We start from the raw sequence: 23,533 nt of genomic DNA, 5'->3' as shown, positions 1-23,533 counted from the left end.
TGGGATTATGTCAGAAGAAATTAAGCATTTTAACTGTAGGACATAAAAAAAATAAGAAATTGGAAGTTAGGTTGCAAAGGCAACGTTTCTGTAGATTACAAAGGTAGACCTAAGCCAGTGGTATCCACATAAAGGTAGGGAACATAGCTAGCGAAACAAAGAAGAAAGTCGTAGGAGGAACAGAGAAGGAATAAATATTTTCAAGCCTCTCCTGGTTTACAGGTTATCATGATAATAAGCTCCAAATTTACTTACCTGGGGGGGAACAGCACATTAAATTTACTAAATTAATATTCATGAAACAGGTTGGTCTTAGTGTGGGTCTCTCAGGTGAGTAATCTCTGCTAAAATTAGTAAGCACAATTACACATTCATGCATAAATCAGTGCGTAATCAGCTCCTTCGTTTCTCTACATGAAAGCTAGGCAGACCAGGAGGTAGTGTGTGCTTGTTATGGCTGCTAATGACTGTGACATATGCCAAGAAGGAAGGTTAGAAGGGGTGAAGTGAGTGGCAGATGAAGGCATGCATACAGAGTTGTTTTATGGCTCTGGTGATAGCCTTCTTGCCATATTTACCTCAGCTAGCTGTGCAATAAATAACTCTGATCCCACTGCCAGTTTCCAGTCACAACAACAGAACAGCACTCTTGTCACAACAGTGTGTTAAACAACTTTTAACATAAAAATAGCAGGTTGGGGTGAAATTTTTGTGGTTGTGCATGTCAACTGGTGGCTTTAATCCTATTTTGACTATTTCGCTGGTATAGTCAATATGTACTCCTCAAAAGTACACAGAGAATTTTAGTGAAATTTGATGTTTTCCATAAGTATACAAGACAGGGATGAGTTAGTTGTTTTTTTTGTCAAATACATAATAAGAAAATATCATTTTAAATAGATAGCTTCCACACAATCTTGAAACTAAAATCAAACACTGGATTCTTACCATTGTTAGACCTGGCTGCATCCCGGCTCGAATGGCTTCAATTTGAGTAGAAGTGAATGGAATTGTGTTCCTGTAAGACATGTACATGCTTGAAATTTATGAATCAAGTAATCTGATACTGAATACCCTTGGAAGCATAAACCTATTTGTATTCAAATGACTTCATTTGTTTTTCTAAGAGATGCTTTGTGCTGCAAGTGTTGAGATGCATTTGGAGACCACACTGAAAGATTGCTAAGTCAGGGCCTCCCCACAGACATGCTGTTGCTATCAAGATTTGAATATCAAAGTGCAAACTGAAAATGCTCAGGAAGCACAGGATGAATCTCAACTTTTCATGTAGTACAATTATTTTGGGTTGTTGTAATTAGTACAGGAATATTACAGCCCCTTCTATTCCCCATTCATTTCATGCATAACACCAACCAAAACAGCACCACAATATTACATCCTAAACACATCAGATACCATGGAAACGGAAATCAGAATAGATTAGTAGCTCAGTGTAGGGTACCTACGATGCGCATAGCTTAGAGATTTGCACTTCCACACTTCTTATATTGACATGAAGTCTTTGAATAACAGGTTAAGGACTTAATATGCATAAGATTATAAAAATAAATAGGTGTGGAACTCAAGAATATATTAGTATATACAATGTGAGTAGAAGGTGTAATTGCATTACAGAAACAAATCAGTGCACTGTACAATTACTTGACAGTAAATCTTATTAAATGATAAATGGAAAGGTTCGAGTATTGATCTCTCACCGTTTGGGCTGATTGTAGGGATATGGCCCACGATTGGGGGTAACATAGGGTTCGACAATCAAGGTCTTGTCTTCCTCTTTGTTTTCCACTTCTTCATCAGCCTTTCTTTTCTTTCCTTTGTCTGCTGTGTTTGAGGTGGGAAATGTGATTCTGATACAGCAAAAGAGAGAATAAGAAGGATAAATATGATGTATTATGACATGTTTAATAATATATAAACAATTATATAAATATGGTTACGCAAACAGATTCTGATTAAGATTGATCAAACAAAACATTTTTCTTTTAAAATTCACCTGAATGGGGGAACCTGAAGTTCAGGGTTCTCCTCAGTGACCTTTATGGTGTTACCAGGGAAACATGAACGCAAGTGGTCCAATGACAAAAAGGTGTCGTTGAAGTCCAACGTCGAGATCTGATTGGGCATTTTTGAATAATGTGCGCTGCCCGGGTCACCATAACCTAAGATGATGTCATGAAGCCAGTCTGGGACGACACATTCTGTGTTCATCAGATGTCTGATGGTCTCTAGCACAGCCTGAAACAGAGAGAGAGAAACATGTTACAGATGACACTGAGCACAAAACAGACACAAAAACAGTTTAGCTGGGTAAGAATAGCTTTGTGGCAGACTGATGGGACAGCAGATAATTTATAAGTCTGTCAATTATATTTTAATGAGCTGCAAACTGTCTAATACTTTGTGCATCAAACGGGGAAGCGTGTTTACTTTTAGGTCTGTCATGCTTCAAAGATGGAGATGTTGCCTGAATATCTGTTAGCTGCTGCGCTTTTCAAATTCAGAAAAAAAGCAAAAACATCTGTAACTGCTGTGGCTGTGAAAGACAGAAACTGATGTGCAGAATTAGAATTAGCAGATCTGAAATGCTCTAATGAAAAGCTTTTAAAGAAAGAGATGGTGGGGGGGTGTTTTCTTCATGCCAGTTAACAATCTAATGACGCCAAGCTACATAAAACCAGTAATAAAGGTCTCAGTACTCACATGTTTGATTTTATCATGACCTGAATTCCATGATGTGAAATCTGTGTAACAGGTCTTGAAATCAAAACTTGAGGTTTGCATTTTGTTAACTTTCTAAGAACACGTTACACTGACTGTGTACCCCAGTCAAGCTAGTTCACAGAAAGCATCTCAACATTTTGAAACACTGCGAGTTTACTGCTACAAGAAAAGCCTTGGACGAGAGTTAGCGGGACCACTGAAAAGGACTCATTGTGTGGCAACCTCAGAGTCACCCTGGCCCCAATCTCAGAGCTAGAACACTAAAGACAGTGATACATCACTCAGGGCGATGTTGACAGAAGCAGAACTCAAGGTCTGAAGCTAAAGCAATCCAAACCTTGAAATTGTTTTCCTTAGGTTTGCGTCTCATGATGATGTTGAAAGTCTCATATGGGTCTTCGGTGTTACTCTGAATACTGCTGGTCATGTCCTGCTGGTACTGGTTTGGGTCAAGCCATACACGAAATGTTCTGACATCTCCACGCAGCTTGGGCTTTGGTTCAGGACCTAAACCAAAGTACCAAGGATTATTTATTATAGCAATGAAATAATGAAAAAAATAACCTTAAAAAAAATCAGAAACAGTGTAGCATTTTAGAAACATTGTTAGAAAGTTTTATCCTAATCCTAAACACAGGAAAGTAAAACTAAGGACAGAGAAAAAGAATAAAGATCAATGTTAAGTGAGTCACTGTGAGCAAGTCAAAGTAATTAAACTCATATATTCTCAAATTAAAAAATAAAACCCTTTAAAAAGAGCTAAGACTTTCAATGCCTTCTCAGGAAGAGGAATTACATTACACTTGATTGACTGGCCATGGGCTTTAGGCCTATTCCCATTAGGGGGCCTGTGTGGTGCAGTGTGCAGCTATCACGGATTTCTAAATAGAATCTGTGTGGAGCTGCAGGGCACATAGCAGAAACCAATCCACTCCAATTCTGACATGTGTTCCCATGTGCAAATGTGCACAGTTATGTGGGGATCAATAAAATTCACCTTACCAAAATGAGTGTGGTGATAGCTTAAGAGTGGAAGCTACACCCTCCACACTATTCAGTAACAATGTAGCGAGCTGGAGTAAGGTGTCTCAGCTGTTATAAAATATATTTATGCCTTTGTATTAAGTTGTCAGTTATTAAAAGGTGGGATTAACTCAATACTTAATATAAAGGGACATACATTGTTCAAGTCATTAAAAATACATTTAAACCATCGTAGCTCATATAAATGTTCTACACTTGAGCAGTTTTATAAAATGGTATGTCAGTTAGCTACGAGTGTCCCAAAATGCACACGTTGCCCTGTGTCGTCGTCCCCCCCCCCCGTACATTCACCAAATGCCCAGTGATTTATGTGACATCTCCCCTCCACACAGAAAGCCAAAGTACCACTTATCCCTGTTGGGAAGCTGAAAGTTTAAACAAGCCAACATTGGCAGGACATGTTCCCCAGCATGTCTATTTCTAAAGCCATTCCCCTCTGCATATATAAAACGTCATGAAAGAATAAGGGAAGGATGTTTCAACACATGTACACATGTTCTGACTCCCACACTTGCAACCAAAAACGGAATCAGCCAAGATTACTTTAAGGACTGTTGCGGAAATGTTTTTTTTAAATTTCACAATCTGCTGCTGTTGGCAATACTTTCATCTAAGGTGATTGTAGCTTATGTACCACATTACTTAATTCTGCAGGACAAGTACATTAAGTGCCCTCTTATAGATAAAGCAAACCAGAGCAAGCCCTTCAGTTAAATCCAATAAGTAGAACAAAGAGGAGAGCCAGCAGCTCTCAGGTGTCATTGTTGACCACAGGTTAATGAAGTCTTAAGGTGAAAAAGGCCAGGTTTCACAGTGACAGTCACCATGACAACACCAGTCTGACCCTCTCCTGAGGATTAGCTGCTAGGGCTGACGGTGTACAGATCTGATAGGTGGATGGATGTCAGGTGTCACTGCTGTGTGTGTGAGCCTACGTATACAGGTGCAAACGCATATGAGCATACCTTCCTCGATGACACGCCCCTTGTCATCCAGCATACCCTGCACCTCACAGCCTCTCACATACACAAGGCCAGTCTGATCCACAAATGACTGACGCCGGTCAAAACGTGTGCCGTAGAGCAGCATGGGGCGCACCGTGATCAGAAAGCAAACATCATGTTTCCGCAGACCTGCAGGGGGGGAAAAAGGTTTATGGGTGTTAGACTTATAGCAAAAAGAGGAAAGGAAATGACTTAGAGATAAAAGATGGGAGAATGTAGTATGGTGGGGGAAGAAGATGAACCACCATGTCAACATTTGCCTGATCATTAAAACCTGAAGCTCTAGGGAAAGAGCTACTGGAAGTAAAGAATGGATGTAATATCTAACACTTACTGAAATACAAAATATAAATAAAACTATAAAAGTAGTTTTAGAGAGAACAGAGTTTTCAGTTTGTGATATATATATATATATATATTTTGCTTTTTTTAAATCCAGCAGAAAATCACCTTTTTAGAAATATAGCGATTACTTTTTTCCCCCTATAGCATTCATTTTCGCTAGTAATCAATCCAAATGCACTGGCATACATTTGCTTAGGAACATTGAGCTGGCATCTTTTTCCGGAAAGCTATAGCAAAGAGCCAGTCAGAGGCCTCGGTGTGTGTTTTATGTTCCCTGTGAATCACAACTGTCAAGCTCCTGTTGACATTATCTATAGCTGCCTCATCAACCACACTGAGATAGTAAGAAAAATGACCAGGAAATAAAACAAACGCTCTGTGGTAAAGTCAGAAAAAAGGGTCATGAGCCTGACAGGATAGAAAACAGCAGTACAGGAAGACTTTATGGTGATTATAAACCCCTGTAGAACTGTACAGAGGGGAAAAACAGGAAAACTAAAAGTATACCAAGGTAATATGGAATGTGTAGTTAATCTATTGAAATAGGGTCAATTTCATAATCAGTTTGTTTGACTTTATAATGGTCCGCTACTTTTACCTTCCCACTCATGCTTGATATGGTCTTGTACATTGAGGTTGATAGTCACATCTGCGCGAACACGAGCAGGCCAGCTCTCTCCGATGTTGGGCTTGGCAACCTCAACTATGGAAAAAGAGGTGATTGGCTGAGCCATCCTCGCCCAGCCTCCAAACACCACTCCACCATACTCTGACTGCCTGTTAGAAAGACAAACACAACAAGAACTTAAGACAAGTGCTGTGGGCTGTTGTCAAGAATGGAAATCAGCTGGATTTAGGGCAACACATGGCACTACTGCTTACTTATTTACTTCTGCAGGAACAACAAGCAAGTTGCTACATCACTTGACATAATGGGAGCACTTATTATGTTAAGCAATGGGTTTTAAAATGTGGTGAACCAAATGCCATAAATTATTGTCAATGTGCTGCGCCACCACGTGACAGGTAGACAGAGGATACAATTCTTCATTAATTAACCTAAAAACACAAAGTATGCTATAGATTATTTAATGCTTCATTTTTGCATTAAAAGAAACACCAATGTTTATCATTCCTTTTTCAAACTATGTCTTTCTATTACTTTTTCAATGATGTTTGCATATTTTAATCAAGAAAACAATAAGGCACTATAGATTAAGTGTTCTGTGCTGCCAACAAAATTGATGACATCTCACCATGGTTTCATGCGCCAAATCACATCTTCTATGTCCTGTCTGATCTCATAGGTGGACTCCAGACGAAAGAGGTTAAAGTTCCTCAGCAGGTAGTCGTGGAGTGTCAGGAACTGGAGATTTAGCTTTGGTAGAGCCAAACAACCTGAAAAGACAGAACAAAACTAATAACTGATGTCTGCATGTTCAGATGTAAACGTCTGTGAGACCTTGTGTTATAACACTGCATATATAACAGAATATCACAGAATGTGGGTATATATTTAGTATATGCAAATATGAGGCACAGATTAGACAGATATAGTAGCATGTATTCTATTTCATGTCAGCTCACATAGATACATGCACAGACATACTAACTCAGTAACAATTCACACATTCATTTATAATACACACCTTCTCCTGAGTAATACTCTGTTGGCACAATGTTCTCATCCCAGATTATCTTCTCCGTTGGATAAAGGGGCATCTGGTTAAGTTGCTCAATCTGAGAGATTCTGCGCTCATGACAAGACACCTGTACGTGGATGGCAAACAGCAAGAGAGAAAAATGACACTGAGAACATGTTTGGAGAGAAGATGTCAATAAGCAAATGCTGCACTGCCCTATCGGCCCAATGTTTAGGAATCTTACTTCCTCCTTTAGACATAAAGTTATAGGCCTTTAATATAGTTTCATTTTTCAAATTAAATGGGTTTTTTTTCTGTTGAACTCTTGATTCTCTGTGCCTCATTTATCTACACTATATGGAAAAAGAGTACTGTGCCACCTACACCTACAGGAGCTGCTTGGCCATGCAAATAACACAATGTTTACAGATGTCTGATGTTTATCTGATGTGTCAGAAACATTTTGCACTGAGTAGATGTCTGAAGATGTGATGCAGAGCTGAAACAATTTAAAACAGTTACTTATACTAAGGATTTATTTGTTTCCTTGACATAAAGGGAGGACAAATAATATCAACAATAAAATAAACTGTAAAAAAAATGCTGTCATTTGCTATCCTTATAACTGGTTCATCCTATATGCTGTCTGTAATGACTGTGTTCAGTCAACTGTTTTGCTGTAGCTTACAGTCCTGCAAACACTTGTTTTTTAATCTATCTGTGCAAGGATGTTGGTTTTAGGGCGTAACTTCATGCACACACAAATGAAAGCCCTCAGTCTCCTGCAAAAATTGACTCAGATAAATAAGACACAGCTCTTCTCCGTCACGTCTTATGTGTAATTGTGCTTTGAAATAACCACTTTGATGAAGAGGTCTGCCACGAACAGTTAAGTGTGTATTGGAGAGACTAGACAAACTAGGGTCCCCCAGATTCCAGGAGAGGTTTTGAAAGAGAAAATTAGGAGAGCAAGCAAAGGGTGACTACAGAGCAAAATCAAAGCTTAGGCTTCTTCAGAGATTCCACGAAAGGAAATAAATAAATGACTCTCCATCATATTAGTCCTGCCTACGATTTACCCAATGTTACAGAAATGCCCACATGAAGCATTTATTGGATTAGAAGGCAAATTCACAACGGACAGTGCAGTCAAACTGCAATAATAAAATATGTATTTGAAGTTAATGAGATTAATTATTTTAAAATGTAAAATCCAATCCTAGTATACGGTATTGCCAAATGACCAGTGAATGTTTTGTAAAATAACTGTTTATAAACACCAGTGATACATCTTTTATATTCTCAGTTGCCATATAACCAATGCCAATATAGGTTTATTTAAAGGGTTAATTTAAAGTCTCAGGCGTTAACCATTGCCTACAAATCCTGGAATAAATATTTTAATATTTTATTTTTTAAATTTCAAGAAACATGTCATTAAAACAAACAAAATGAAACAAAAAAACACTGATATGCTCACATACATAACCCAGTAAACCCAACAGTGCACTTACCAGCAACTCAAGCAGAACCGCTTTCTCAATAGTGGTGTCTTGCCCTTCAGGCAGTTCAGGCAGCAGGCACAAATAAGAGGCCACCTTGTGGAGCATATTGGGACTACAGAGACAGAAAAATCAGAAAAAGAAGCAACACTTCTGTCTAGAGCAGGTATGACAATAAGTAAATATTAACTAAATCCTGTCTAATGTTTGGTAAAGACTCGAGTGATAAAGATTATAAGAATACCAACCATAGGATTTCTCAATTAAGAATACATTCTTACTATTATTTGTCCAACATCTATATACAATCTACACAAATCCCTGTTTTATTCAAAGAAGTACAAAGATAATATTTCAGAAGATGGGGAGAGGTGCAACAGTGTTGGGGAAAATCCTCAACAATTAATTGTGTTTATTAATATACAGCTGCAAAGACATTAGTGATTTTATAATCTACCTTGCACAATACTGAAATGCCATGATCTTGCATTACTTAAAATAAGACACCATTCTGCAGTGGAATCCCTCCATGTGCTTGGGTATGCTCCTACAACAATTGTCAGTGTCATTAACTGCATGAGTAAATGTGCAGAAACTGCAAAGTCTATGATGCAGAGAAAAATCTAATATAAACAAGACAAAGAAATGCTGCCACCTTTTGTTACAGTAGAACAGACTTTTTCAAAATGAGGTGAAGTGGAAAACTGTCCTGTGGTCTGACAATTCCAAATTAGTATTTATTTATTTTTTGGCACTCATGGATGGTTTTCAATCCACTAAATGGTAACATTGTAAACGTGTTAGAATAGGAGCCTCATCAAAGTCTTATTAGTGCTTATTAGCACTGTGGCACAAAATGCTTCTGTTTGCTTTGACACTGCATTCCTGCTCTGTCAGCATGTATGTTGAGGGGTCGAGCTGCACTGATGAGACAGGATTATGAAAATCAAAGCCCATCTCCGCTTCGGAAGGCTGAGGTGTGGCTCTCTGCATACAACCTATTTTAATCAGGCTGACACACTGTGACACAGACAGGGTCTGGTGCCCAACAAGGGACAAGGTCTGGACACACTTTGACAGGCCTGGGCAGCCACACGTGGACTGACCAACTGTAGCCGTGTATGTGCATGCATTTTGCTACTTGTGATGCCACGCTCGAGCAGTGGGGTGGCAATTCTGCCAATGATGCAGTTTGGTGGCCCACTGGATGTCCTGCCATGGATCATGTGGACATTCCTTCCCCTAGCAACAAAATAAACGCAGCACAACAACTTACTATAAGAAATGCAGATGGGGGGGGGGCATAACAGGAGTTTTTCTAAAGTTTACTATATATCATGTCTACACACTTTTCTGAGCGAGATTTTGGGGGAAAAAAACCTAAGAATTCTCATGTTACTGCCAAAAATGTGTTGTGTGACCTTGACTTTTGACCAATAACAACTAATTTCAAGAATTTCCATCACATTTTGTGGAGATATTACATTCACAGGGATAGGTGGTACTGATGGTTGAACTACTTAAAACCATAATGTAACTGGTCATAGCTGTCCCAGAGGCAAAACAAAACAAAAAAAAACAAAAAAACAGATAAAAAGGATCTAAACATCTGTACAAACATCTCCACAGTGACTATAATCCAGAGCACCAATCACACTCCTTATTTTAATATGCTGTGCAGTGTAGGTTAACATTTGTCACAATTAGGATTCTTTTCTGTTTGAATTCAATATCATTCAATTCATTTATGGCCACAAATGGCACTTCACCTGTTGTCACATACCTGAAAAAAAGTGTTTATTTGTGTTTGCGTATATATGTAATAGTATGGGTGTGTATAAGTGTGGGCTAGCTAGCTTTTGTGTGTTTTGGGGACTTAGTGGATAAATTCAGAGCGGCAGGTGACTGGGAGCTTAGCCCATGGGTAGTACTGCTGGAAAAAACTGGCATTAGCAGGAGTTGTTTGGATGAAAAGTGCCTCGTTAAATCTGATCGTATATTTGGAGTAACCCAGGAGCTGCTTTGGTGACAGTTGTGGAGCAGTGAACAATGCCGTCCTGCTATATTCAAAACCTTAATTCTATGGAAAAATGGAGCAGAGCTCCTGCTCCTAGAAATGCACAAAATGGTTCAGCTAAGTCTTTACCTGATTCAGCTCAGCTCGGCTCATATCCCTTTGCCTGATTCAAAGAAATTTAATATGGGGTTTAAGCTTTTATAATCCACCACTGATGTGGAAAGAAATATGTATATGGAGACATTGCCAGCTAAGACTAATTTTGAGTTGTTTAAACAACTATCACAAATAAAGAACTTCCATACAGTAAAAACAAAATAGTAATCACTTGGTGAAATAGAATAAAGCCGAGCCAAACACAAAGACCTTAAAAAAAGTTTTGGTCAGTAATTTGAAAATGTCAACTTCAAGAAAGATAAAATCTTAAAGTAATTACAAATTACTAATGAATCGGTTTCTTTTCACTCTCATATACATGTGAACAAGTGAAAACACACACACAGGCCAGTTCATCAAAGTGAGGGTGCTTTTTGGCTCCTTGGCAAGCTAATATGATCTGACAAACACAGCTGTTCCAAGAGTTTATTCTCAAGCCACTGCAAATCGATTAGATTAATGAGGCGTGCCTCTCTCTCCGGCTGGTACCAGCTGCCTGTTCAAGGGTTCACTAGCTGCCATTTAGCAGGAAGTCAGACAGCAATGGTGGAGCTGCTATATTACAACACAGGAGCAAGATAATCATGGACATGGGCCTCAGCTGGTGGGATTGTTGTGTAAGCAAAAATCCTACTATATTGCTCATTATTATTACATTTTTTTCCTTCTTTGTTTCAATTGTAACTTGTACTTTATGGTGTTTAGGAGAACCTCTGAACATGGTAGCAATACGCTAGGAGCTGATTCTTTTGGACCTATACGCGGAGAATTTGAGCTTTCGAGGTCAAAAGGTACTTGAAAATAAGGCAGAATGATGAACACAGAAAGCCTCTAATAAACATGCAAAATATTTACACATTAGCAATCATGCCAGCTAAAGCAATGTTCCATTGCTAGCTAATTTAGCAGTTATGATGCATATCCTCCCATCACATCATTTACAACATGCTACTTGTTTTAAATGATTTTAATTACCTGAGATGCCCAAAGTGTTTGGTCAAGGATTCTCGGGTGTCTACTGATGCGACACTGGATAAAGCAAAGTCGTGCAACTCTGGGAAATGAGCAAAGGCTGCCCTCTGCAAGACAGAACCCAATAAGCAGTGCTATGAGACACTGATGTCTAGATACACATCACCATTATAATACATAACTGTTTTTTCCATGAAATAGTTTCTTGAGATAGTTACTGAAAATGTGATTTATAAAGATATATATAGAAAAATCAACAGTCCTGAATACTTTACATTCATTCTTATTTATTCAGTCATTATATTCACATTCAGCATAAGATGAGGAAAGAGTTCATTTCTTATTACAACTATGAAAAAAAATGATCTGATACTCTGGTACATACATTTCTCTCTGCAACAGTTACTTTGATATATAAAACTAAAGATGCTTATGAGGCATGCTGGAAAATCAAAAGTATTCCATTACATTACATGGAATTCTGTTTTTTTCAGTCCCATTACCACAGGTGTATAACTCAAGCACCTAACCGTGCATCCATTTGTATGTAGTATTATATTACCCCTGCAACAAGTTTTTTCCCTCTTTGATATTCGATATTCAACTGTAAGTAGTATTACTGCATTTAGGAAACACCGTAACTTAGCCATGAAGCAGCAGTCCACATGAAGTTACCGAGCGGGGTTCCAGAGTGCTGAGGTGCATAAAAGTACGCCAATAGACTCAATAACTCAACAGCTCTAAACCACCACTGGTATTAACATCAGCACTGTGTGCTGGAAGCTTCAAAGCATTACACCTACAGCTCCTGCTGTGTAGCTGGCCCAGTACTTTTATCCATATAGTTTATGCAAATGAAATCATATATCTGAAAATCATTTTATATAATTCTTACCTGCAGTGAGGTGATTCTGTCATAGTGCAAAGTGGTCATCTCTTTCTGAGTCAGTGCATTTCCTGTCTGATCATTGATTTCAAAACCAGTGTAGAACTTCAGCATGTCCAGCAACTAGAAAGATGAGGAAATAACAATTAATTCTTTGTGAACATGAATATTGTCATTGACAAGTTTTAATGCATATTTGCTTATTTTTGTACCTGACAGAAGAGATGCCCCTCCTTCTCTCTTTTTGTGAGGCTGGAGAGGTGACATCTGACCACCAAATGAGAGTCATCCAGCACTGTATTGAACCAACGCCTGGTGGGCAGCAGTGCCTATACACACATGAAACCATGTTTGTGGAAATAAATCCTCACCTCCAAACGATAACAAAGTAAACCACACTAAACTAAACTTTACTGGTTTGCGAACAACCATATTTTTCAGCATCGTGATTATCAAGGCATCTTATTGATTGCTGTTTTTTCGTCTTGAGGTTATTTTTCAACATAAGACAGTTTGTCTTATTTTTCGCTTTCTGACAGAAAGATGTGAAGACAATATGGCAAAAACTGTCTAACTCTCGTCTATATTCATTATTTATGTGGTTGATGCTTGCAGCACAGGAACATGACATAAAGGCAAGAACAGAGGAGACCTGTCAAAATGAGATAACAGACCTGCTTTGGTGAGAATATAACAAAGAACACTTTTGAGTAAGAGAGTGACTAGAGCATACAGATTCACACTATAAAGAGTGCTGCAAAGGGGAAAAATGAACACTAATGTGAAACCAAATATGAAATACAAAACTGTGAGGCAAAACACAAACAAAATATCTATATCAATCATGGAAAAGTGATGTTCAAGGCAGCATGTGCTGGAGTAAGAGTAAGACCTAAAGAGAGAAAGAACAGATACCCTTTATATGCAACAGCAATCTCTGATCTCAACACGGTTCTGACAGTCAACACAGAACTGGCTTGATAATAGGTGTATTTTTCTCTGCAATCATTTTCATATTGTCATCAGAGAGTAGAAGTATGGATTTCAGGCAACTGAGTCTTTGTACAATGATAGTGCTGAAGGACAGGAGATGAGTCTAGGGACAGTCAACTGGCCAGCTAGTAGCCACTGCCAGAAACAGCAAGGCCAGCCTGTCAGCAGAGGGCCAGATGACATCCATTGTGCTCACTCACTAGTAACAGCAGGTCTGCCCAGGCAGGAGGCGTAAAAATCTTACGTGACACTGTGTCTTAACACCACCTTCATTAGTCAGGAATTAAATAATTATGTGAAGTTCTGCGTCACTTCATTATTTCTTTTAAAAAATGGATACATCAAAAATATTTCTTATCTTTAAAAGCTATTTCATCACCTTAAAAAACAAACAAAAAAAAAAAAACCTGACTCTGTGACAAAAACGCATCGTGATTTCCACAGTTGAATACACTCTATTGCATGGCATCTACGGCAACTAAATAAAGTTTTCTTAGTTTTTACTTTTTCTCCAGGAGAAGCTTCCCCCGCCTCAAAATATGATGAAAAAAAAAAAACAGCTGCAAATAGTACACCATGATTTTCATTGAGATTTGGTGGAGTACATTTTTTTTTGTAGATCTCACATCTAATAACGCTGCAGCTCACAACCGAAAGAAACTGACACTTTTAAATAACTATCTCTCACCTACAAGACCTTTTCCTCAAGTTTCCAGGCAACAGTCGAGCACACGGGAGTTAAATTAAGAACAGAAAACAGACATTGGAAAATAAATTCAAATCTGCAATCTGTTATAAATTTAAAGACACCAACAAACCAAAAATATCCCCCCAAAACAAAACAAGGATATTTTAAATAAATTGTTCCTTCAAACATCATTTTTCTAAAAAGGGAATTGGATGTCCCCAAACATTATGTCATTGGGCTTTGTTATACTTTACAGTTTGTAGCACATGTCAAAAGCCATCACGCTGAAAATAACCTCTCATACTATGATCAGACTACTGCTTCAAATAGTGCATAGCTTTGCAGACAGGAAAGAGAGAAGCACAGAGAGCAAAGCTGATGCAGATCATTTATCCAGTGACTGTTAATGACATGAGTTAGCTATAAATGTGAAGGACAAAAGACAAACAAATGAGATCTGTAGAAAATTAAGTCTAGACTGCTTCCTTCATCAGGATATCATGATTACAAAAATACTGTAGAACTACCCTTGTACTGAAAGTCCCATAGAAACAAGTCTAAGAATGAATGCATTATCTCTCAACATAAATAAAAAATTAACATGGCTGAGAAATGTATGATTAAGAAGGTTGTGCTTTACCTCCAAATCAATCATGAGTTCTATGAATCTCTCGCAGTAATGCACTTGGTCCATGGGTACAGGCCCTGTGGAAAATAAGAGGGCATAATTCAGGTTATAACTTTGGCTCAGGAAATCCACATTCACAGCAAAAGATAAAATATGATGAATAGACAAACCCAAAAAAGACAGGAAATATTAGATGTTGCTTTGTAGAGGGCGATGTGTAGTTTTCAACAAGGACACGAGGACAGCAAACGCATATGGACAACGCCAAAGTGCCATGCTGAGTGTGTGAGCCTCGCTACGAGATGCTGCACGGCTCGCACAGCAGCATGTTGGGTCCCCAGCTCTCATTAGGCATGCTGGTGTGTAAGTGTGTGTGTACACTTAGAAGTTGAGCCATGCAGTAAGTATTGGAGTGATGTGGATCCTACTGGGTTTTAGATTCTGATCTAATCTGTCAGGTTTGATTCTATCTAAACACACAAATACACACATTCTGTTTTTAGCATTCAGGTGGGGGGCCTGTGTGTCGGCCTGCATTACAACATAGCGGTGAGCGCCGTTGGCTGTGTGGCAGCTGGAGCACATCCTCCTTGGGCAGCTGCACGACTCGAAAAGAAAGAATAGGCGTGCTGCAACTGGCAACAGTTTACATCCATTTCTATCCAGACTCATATAACACACAGAGATTATATGAAGACAATCCAGTATCTAATCAAATGTTAAATATTCTCACAAATTTCACTCCTGCTCCTGAGATATGGCATTCTGTAAAAACTAGAAGGGTGTTTGTGCAGAACATTACGGTGTCATAGTGACCTTTGACCTTTTTGGGTATAAAAAAGGCATTAGTTGACCATTTTATCTTATTAGACTTTTGTGTGGAATTTCATTATAGTCAGCATATTCATGCATTGGAGGTCATGATGACCTTGACCTTTAAGCACTAAAATCTCATCTGTTCTTCTTAAAAACTGCATCAAGGCAAGAGAGAAGAAAGAGAGAGAAGAAAGGATAGCTGGAAAACATAATGCATTATGTTGTGTCAAATTAGCCATTTCTGCTTTTCACACGCACCGATACAGCATAGAATCGCATTTTCTTTGTGGCAACATTGTATTAACACCAAATTTTCAATATTTTATTAAATGAATTAAAACACTGCTACTAGCAAACAAAAGGGCTCATCTCATGCACCACCATCTTGAGTTAGCTTAGCAAACTTAATTAAATCAGCTCAACTGAAAAACCATCCAACACTGGTCACGTCCTAGATTGTCAAAGGTTTGCAAATAATTGCTATTTAGTTGATAAATGTAGACAAATCAGCTTGACACTGCCAGTCTTAATGAGTTTTTGTCAGTGAGCACAACTCAAGGGAACTCAGCTCAACCGGCTGCAAGCTGGTTGTATTCTGGTTATGCTGCTAATAGAACAAAAGGTTTCGTAAGCACAAAAGTAACAGTTAAATGGGAATTTATGTCGATGCAAAAAGCAACAGATATGCGATTTGTGATTTTCCAGTTACTGCATGCAACTGACAACTTGACCCCCATTCAACTGCAGACCGACTCCAACTTTGGCAACATTTATGGCAGGTTTTAGTGACAGTGTCAGCATGCTTGGCAATTTCATTTTGCAACAAAAATAACAAAAATATCACGAGTAATGAATTGTGACAATATCGTACCACGGGGTTCTCGTATTTATAAAGAAATGTAATTTTTTCACGTTTTTCATATTTGTATAGCAAATCAAGTCCACTTTTTCATCTGGCTTGCATTTCTCAGATCAGCAGTTTTACTTTAAACCATGATTCAATAAACAGAACACATTTCTTTTTCTCCAACATCTCCGTCTCTTAGTTACACTTACAGTGAAAAAGCACTTCTGTTTGCTGTGGAATTCACTGCTGTGTCTAATAGCTCGAGGTGCAAACAGCATTTAATTATGCAAATGATTAAGTAAAGGAGTGTATATTTATGGATAAATACCAGAGTGGAAATAAAGCTTGTGCATGTGAGTACAATCTTACTATGACTAAGCTTTATAAAAGAGGGCCATGCACACAGATGTATCTGTTAATTTTACAAAGAGAATGCTTAAACACATTTATGTTTTTGAGATTTATGGATCTGACCAATTATTTACGGTGAAAGTCCAAGAGATAGTCACCTAGACCCTATAAAAACCTTCTAAAAACTATTAGGACGTAAAGAAAGTCCTTATTAAATTGTTGTGTAGAGCTATTTCCCAAGAGATATACAAGCATTTTTTTACCTGTTGGTGGAATTGACGCAAGAACTCCGTGAAACTTTTTAATAAGAGCCGAGAGGAAGGTCCTCTCCTTCTTTGCCCTGAGGAAACACGAAGAAAGTAAATCAGAACAACCTAGAAACAGATTCTCTAAATCTGTATAGATTTCTTTGAACACAAATATCATTACTGCTCAGCTGTGTCAGCATCCATTTTATCAGATTTCTTTTTGATTAGATTCCAGAACTTCTGCAGCTTTGGAACTTTCTTCAGCTCGTGCTGGAGTCTGGACTGTAAAAATCACAGAAACAAATGAGTAACAAATGAGTGTAAAGAGGGATTAGTCTCATAGCAAGGAAGCAATTCATTCCTTTAGAATTATCAAACATTACTTGGTGTGCCAATAAACACCACAGCTTCTTAATTACGATAATAGTTTGACATCTTACTGGTAAGAGGCACATCCACATTGGCAGAGAGATGAGCTGCTGCACCTGCTCTCTGATCAAATCTACCTCCTGGGAGGAAAGTGCAGAGAGAGAGAAAGAAAAAAAATGAGGGAAGATTAAGTGTGAGAGGTGGGGGTTGTCAAAATGCTTTGTGCATTATACTTAAAAAAATATATTATACTTCAATCCCTAGTAGGAGTCTCCAACTAAATTATTTAGAGGCCTTTATGGGATACAATCAAAGGGCAGCAGGCTATCACAGCACATTTTAAGTGAAACATCCGCAGTGCTTGCCTGTGGTTTAATGCAACTGCAGAGGATACAGATGGAGATCACCCAAATTGACTTGTCCTGTCTATTATTGCCATCTAGTGGACAGTAAAGATAATTGCATTAATTCTTACTTATCTTTCCAGTACCAGTACATCAGGCATAACATCATGACCACCTGCCTAATATTGTGTTGGTACCCCTTTTGCTGCCAAAACAGACCTGACGAGGCATGGACTCCACTAGACCCCTGAAGGTGTGCTGTGGTATTTTGGACCAAGATGTTAGTAACAGACTCTTTAGGTCCTGTGGGTATGAGGTGGGGCCTCCATGGATTGGACATGATTCTCAACTGGACTGAGATCTAGGGAATATGGAGGCCAAGCCAACACCTCAAACCATTCTTAAACCATTTTTGCTTTGTGACAGAGCACATTATCCTGCTGAAAGAGGCCACACGCATCAGAGAACATAGTTTTCATGAATGGACCTAAATGGTCTGGAACAATGCTTGGGTAGTTGGTCCATGTCAAAGAAGCATCTACACAGATAGCAGAGCCCAAGGTTTCCCAACAGAGCATCGCCCAAAGCATCACACTTCCTTTGCTGGCTTGCCTTCTTCCCATAGTCCATCCTGGTACCCAGTGTTCCTTAGGTAAGCAACGCACCCAGCCATGCATGTAATGTAAAAGAAAATGTGATTCATGAGACCAGGCCACCTTATGCCATTGCTCCGTTGTCCAGTTGATGAGCCCAAACACAATAAACTGCGATGGACTGTGTATTCTCACACGTTTCTATCAGAACCAGCTACAGTAGCTCGACTGTTGGATCAGACCACACGGTGCCTTCACTCCCCATGTGCATCAGTGAACCCTGGCTGCTCATGACCCTGTATCTTTTAATAGATACTGACGACTGCAGACTGAGAACATCCCACAAGAGCTGCAGTTTTGGAGATGCTCTGCCAGCGTTGTCTAGCCAGCACAATTTGGCCCTTGTCAAACTTGCTAAAATCCTTATGCTTGCCCAATTTTCCTGCTTCTAACACATCAACTATAAGGACAAAATGTTCACTTGCTCACTAACGTATCACTCTCACTAACAGGTGCCATGATGAAGAGATAATCAGTGATGTTTACCTGACCTGTCAGTGATCATAATTCTATGATCACGGTGAAAGTCCAAGAGATAGTCACCTGGGCTCTTTAAAAACCTTTTAAAAACTATTAGGACGTAAAGAAAGTCCATATTAAAATGTTGTGTAGAACTATTTCCCAAGAGATATACAAACATTTTTTAACCTTGTACCTCTTCAGTGTATGCTGACATTGCTTCCATTATGGTGTAAGAAAGTGTCTTAATTTGTATTATTTAAATCATCATGTAATTGGCTTTACATTTTAAGACACTAACCTGGCTTAAATAGACAAGTCATGTCATTTTATAATATATAAATACAGTCTTTAAAATATAAACCGATGACTCACAATAACACAGACATCACTGTGGTAGTAGAATAACTCTAACTTCTCTGAATATTTAGTTATAAGATATCAGTGTAGTGGTACACACCAGACTGTTGAAACAGTGGTCCATAAAGACTAGAAGCACAGTTTGTTCCTTCAGAGTAAGACCAGCCTGCTCATCTGCCAGAACGGCTTCCATCACACATTTGAAGAAAAATGGAAAATGACTTGGTTCCTTCTTGAAAACCTGAAACACAGCAAACAATAGAAAAAGTAAAAAGCTGAGCTCCTGCATTAGCTGTGGCAAACACAATCAAATATAGACAACATTTAATGATAATTATGCTAAACTTCAACAAATTACTGCTTTTTTTACCTCCCAGGCTGGAACATTTTCTCTGAACTTCTCATTGACAATGCAACAAATGGACATGATGTAGGCATTGCTGGAAACCTCTGGAGTGTAGTTCACCCAAAGGTAGTTTTCAAGGTATTGGCTGAAATATTAGAAATAACAAATTAATATCCATGTAGCAAGTAGTGTTGTCAAATCACTGTTTTTCCAGTGATTGTTTAAATGATAACATAAAGAAAATCCAGTAAAAATAACTTACCTGAATTCAAGCAGCATAATTTTCCTAATGGCAAATCTGAAAATATAATGGGCATAACTCAAAAACAATGAACAGTGAAATATGTCCTTTATATTTTTTTTAAAAGTGTTTCATAGGGGAAGAAAGTTCAAAATTCACTTACTTGGAGTTGAGAATCTCCTTCTCGTAAACATCTTCCATCACCTAACCCCCCCACAAAGAACATTCAAAGCATTATAAAAGCACAGAAATTTAGCGTTAACAAACATGCGCTTGGTAGTTTGCTGACTTGACTTACTATCTGAAACTATATGATAAATGATAAATCAATCTCTATTAGATACATGACCAAATCTTTACAGTGCTCCCACTCTGGGCTGATACCAAGGATTAAAATAACAATTAGGCCAATAAGCAGTTCCAATATCAACCTTTACTTTATTTTTGTTTGAACTTGATCCAAATTATAGGCACTGCATTATAATGGAGCACAAACTGTGGCAATTTTCATCACTGAATGTTACACTGTTTGCCAAAAGCCCCGGTGACTGGTTATCACTAATAAAAGTTATACCAACACCTCTAAATTGCAAAAGCGCAAATAACTCACCTTAGGGTCAAAAGGTAGTTTATTCTTTGCATGAGGCGCCCAATATTTGTTAGACAACTGAAAAGGGGAAATGTGAAAAATCACACATAGTATTAAATATAAACATGGAAGATGCAACAAATTGTTAATTGAACATATGCCATAGTTACAGCCATTTGGCCTATCCTATCTCCATGCAAAGCTGTCTTTATGTTTTTAGCATGACAAAGAATGCAACAAAAGAAAATCAGGACACTTTTTTTTTTTTATCTTCAGCATACCAGCATCATGGAAAAACTTCACAACACAGTACTGAACCACATATGCAGAAAATAAATGCTGTGATTACCTGCGTGATATATTCCGCATTTATCTGGGATACAGACGGAGTAGCAGCCTTTTTAGCAGGGGTTTCTTTCTCCATGGTGGCCATAATAAAATGACGACTGTGAGAAAAAGAAGAAAAAGCGCAGAAATCGTTTGTTTTAAAGTATCGACTGATACAAGTATCTGTTTTCAACTTGAGCCTTTGTAAATATACGATAGCTGGACTAATACAGGGTAATTTACTGTTGAGAAAGTTCACAATCTCGGTTAAAAAGTAAACTAAGAGGTTTCATAACCACGAACTAACTGACTTTCCTGTACTTTAATTAACATCAAATTAAGAGTTACGAGTTCAGAAAGTAGTAACATGACATTAGTAACTGTTAGCATTCTCAATGAGGTGATATAGCTAATTAGTAGCATTTAGACACAACTGACTCGTTAATCGTTCAATATTAACTCCAGTTCAGTGGTATAACGTTACCAGAATTTAGCTCACTAACCTTTTTTTTAATTATTATTATTATTTCAGCATGAATGTAACTGCCGTCGGACTGCTGGTTATGTACCTCCACAATCAAACGCGCTGTGTGCGACTAACTTCCTGAAAAGGTACGTCCTTCAAACCGTCCCCTAATTACGAAAGCTTGCAATCCGTTCCGTTCCCCCTGGTTTCGTATTTGTTGCGTGTGGAAACTGCTGGGAAAATTAAATCAGCTTTTTATTTTGGCGACAACGCAAGAAAAAATAATTGGTTAAAAAAAAGGGATGGAACACGTAACAAAATAGACTATTTTCAAGTGAATGTGCATGCGCAAAGAAGATATTTTTTATCAAAGGATGTTGAATAAAGTGCTGCCAAGCAGGAGGGGGAAAGGAAGACCACAAATGCCACACCTAAGTGGCCTCTGTCCTGTGTGGACAGCATAATGCTTTGCGAATTTAGAAAGAGACACAAACTTTTTGAAGCAAATGCCACAATGATGGTCTGTCATTTGAATATTATTTGAACAAATGTGCCGCTTAAGATCCTTTTCATTTAGAAAACTCGCAGTGCACCTGTCTCATTCAGAAACACTGAGTGGTGCACACCAATCATTTTCTTGTTGGATCTGATTCTCAGCCACTGAATTTACCAATTCATCACTAAGCAGCTTGTGTGTAACCCTTGTATCTGACAACACAAAATAAAGTGTTGTCAGATACTTTTGTCTGCCACAAAAACAAAACCTGAAACCACAGGACGAGTACTGTCCAAGTAACCCTAACCTGAAACAGTTCTAACTCCTTTAGTCATTATTCTCATGCTTAACACTTGAGCTGGCATTTTTGATTCTCTACTTCAACAACTAGTTCAGTGGGAAATAAATTGCTAAAATTGTATGTAGCCTCTCTTTGCTTTTTCCCCGATTCGTTACCCTTCCTTCAAGGCTACCTCTTGATCTGCCAGCCAATCAGCATCCACGGCCTCCAAGCCCTGAACTACCTCTTTATTAGCAAATGACTTGTAACAAGTACTAGCATACAGTGACTTTGGTTTGATTTGGCATCCAAATCTGTACAATGAATACATGTTTGAATACACTTATCTGGACGTAGGCTGGCATTTTTCATTTCACTTTGGATACCGTTTGGAATTTCGTTGCAGTGCCTACATGTTTGCTCATGAGGTATCAGGTTACCCTTCTGTGGGAATATTTTGCTAAATAAAACACATCTGTATGACCTAATCCCACAATGAGTGACCAAGTTTGTAGAGCATATTCTGCATAATTGAAGCTTCTCTTTTTTTTTACATGACACAACACCTTCTGAGTTAGTCTTAACAAGGCTACTTACTTTAATGATGGATTTTGCACGTGTGCTGCAGGATACTTCATTCATTCCATTACGGACAACTTCAAAATCTGATAGTGTATCATGGGTGTTTGCAGACTTTTTCTGTGATGGCATATGAACAGTGATTCCTGAGAAAAAATGCTTTTCATGTGTCACTTTCAGTTTTCTGATGTTCTCCTGCTGGTTGAGGGGCTTGGTTGAGTTCCCTTTCAGTGAGTTCTTTTGTGGGTATTCAGATGAGAAGCTTGTCTGCATGCTTTTCCACATATAGGACAATGACATGGCTTCCTGCTTGCGTGCACTATCTCATGCCTTTGTAATTTAGAGGCACTCGGAAAACACTTAAAACAGTGGAAGCAGTTGTGCTGTACACCACCTGGGTTTTGTGTTGATTTAGGACTTTATTTATTTTTCACAGTCACTCTGGAAACCTTTCTCACAGGTTCACCTTATTAATATTACACATCTGTGTTAACATTTGTGTCATTCTCTGTCTTTAGGCTTTAAACGTATCACAGCAGTGTTCTGTGAGCTGGGAAATCTGCCCCCACCTTTGTATTTAAACTCGCTAACTTGCCAGTGTGGTCAGTTGACATCACGCGATTGCCATGTGTGGTATTTAGACCACATATGAGTGCGGCAGTGGAACCTCAAGTGGCTTTTCTGATGAAATCTCTTTCCACATATCTCACAGCCAAGGGCCTGTATGAATTATCTGAAGCTTGAATGTAGAAGGAAAACATTTTCTACAAATTCAGCACTGATGTAGAGCATTAATTCGCTGCTTGCTGGTAGCACAGCAGGTTTCCCTCTGCTCCTTTCCCCTGATGTGATTAAGGCAACATCCTGAGGGAGAGAGCCATTGTAATCGCTGCAAAACTCACTGCACCCTTCTGGTTTCACAGTCATAATCTGGGAAATTGAGTCTGCATTACTGGGTTCAATTAAATGTTTTATTGTTTCTGAATTGGGTATTTTCACAGCATTGCTGTTTCGCACAGGGGGAAGACTTTCTAATTCTTTTTGACTCCTATGAATTTTGTGATGGCGTATCGAATTAACTTCCAGCTGAAATGATCTTCTACAGATCCCACAGCAGAATCGTTTCAAGCCTTCGTGTTTTA

General features: G+C 38.5%; 1 protein-coding gene across 2 annotated transcripts in view; it reads right to left on the bottom strand.

The window, feature by feature from the left end:
* Positions 1 to 21,217, bottom strand: part of aqr (aquarius intron-binding spliceosomal factor) — a 47,270-nt gene extending 26,053 nt beyond the window's left edge. The window contains exons 1-23 of one of the 2 annotated variants that reach the window (XM_082516442.1): positions 21,074 to 21,217; positions 20,593 to 20,689; positions 20,265 to 20,321; positions 19,818 to 19,858; positions 19,676 to 19,711; positions 19,438 to 19,558; positions 19,168 to 19,308; positions 17,323 to 17,391; positions 17,064 to 17,164; positions 16,898 to 16,974; positions 14,633 to 14,697; positions 12,524 to 12,640; positions 12,321 to 12,434; positions 11,429 to 11,532; positions 8,293 to 8,395; positions 6,785 to 6,905; positions 6,392 to 6,533; positions 5,734 to 5,912; positions 4,752 to 4,919; positions 3,080 to 3,249; positions 2,015 to 2,256; positions 1,719 to 1,868; positions 949 to 1,018 (exon numbers count right to left, since the gene is read on the bottom strand). In XM_082516442.1, coding sequence (XP_082372568.1) covers positions 949 to 1,018; positions 1,719 to 1,868; positions 2,015 to 2,256; positions 3,080 to 3,249; positions 4,752 to 4,919; positions 5,734 to 5,912; positions 6,392 to 6,533; positions 6,785 to 6,905; positions 8,293 to 8,395; positions 11,429 to 11,532; positions 12,321 to 12,434; positions 12,524 to 12,640; positions 14,633 to 14,697; positions 16,898 to 16,974; positions 17,064 to 17,164; positions 17,323 to 17,391; positions 19,168 to 19,308; positions 19,438 to 19,558; positions 19,676 to 19,711; positions 19,818 to 19,858; positions 20,265 to 20,321; positions 20,593 to 20,676 — 2,472 coding nt within the window. In that variant the 5' untranslated portion in view covers positions 20,677 to 20,689; positions 21,074 to 21,217. The remainder of the gene's footprint in view (positions 1 to 948; positions 1,019 to 1,718; positions 1,869 to 2,014; positions 2,257 to 3,079; positions 3,250 to 4,751; positions 4,920 to 5,733; positions 5,913 to 6,391; positions 6,534 to 6,784; positions 6,906 to 8,292; positions 8,396 to 11,428; positions 11,533 to 12,320; positions 12,435 to 12,523; positions 12,641 to 14,632; positions 14,698 to 16,897; positions 16,975 to 17,063; positions 17,165 to 17,322; positions 17,392 to 19,167; positions 19,309 to 19,437; positions 19,559 to 19,675; positions 19,712 to 19,817; positions 19,859 to 20,264; positions 20,322 to 20,592; positions 20,690 to 21,073) is intronic. The other variant, XM_082516441.1, reaches the window with a different exon arrangement.
* Between the last annotated feature and the right edge of the window lie 2,316 nt (positions 21,218 to 23,533).

Source organism: Aulonocara stuartgranti (genome assembly GCF_965226115.1).
Source record: "Aulonocara stuartgranti genome assembly, chromosome: 19".
Classification (NCBI taxonomy): domain Eukaryota; kingdom Metazoa; phylum Chordata; class Actinopteri; order Cichliformes; family Cichlidae; genus Aulonocara; species Aulonocara stuartgranti.
Note: the sequence above shows the minus strand (reverse complement) of the source record. Positions and strands in the feature narration are given on the sequence as shown.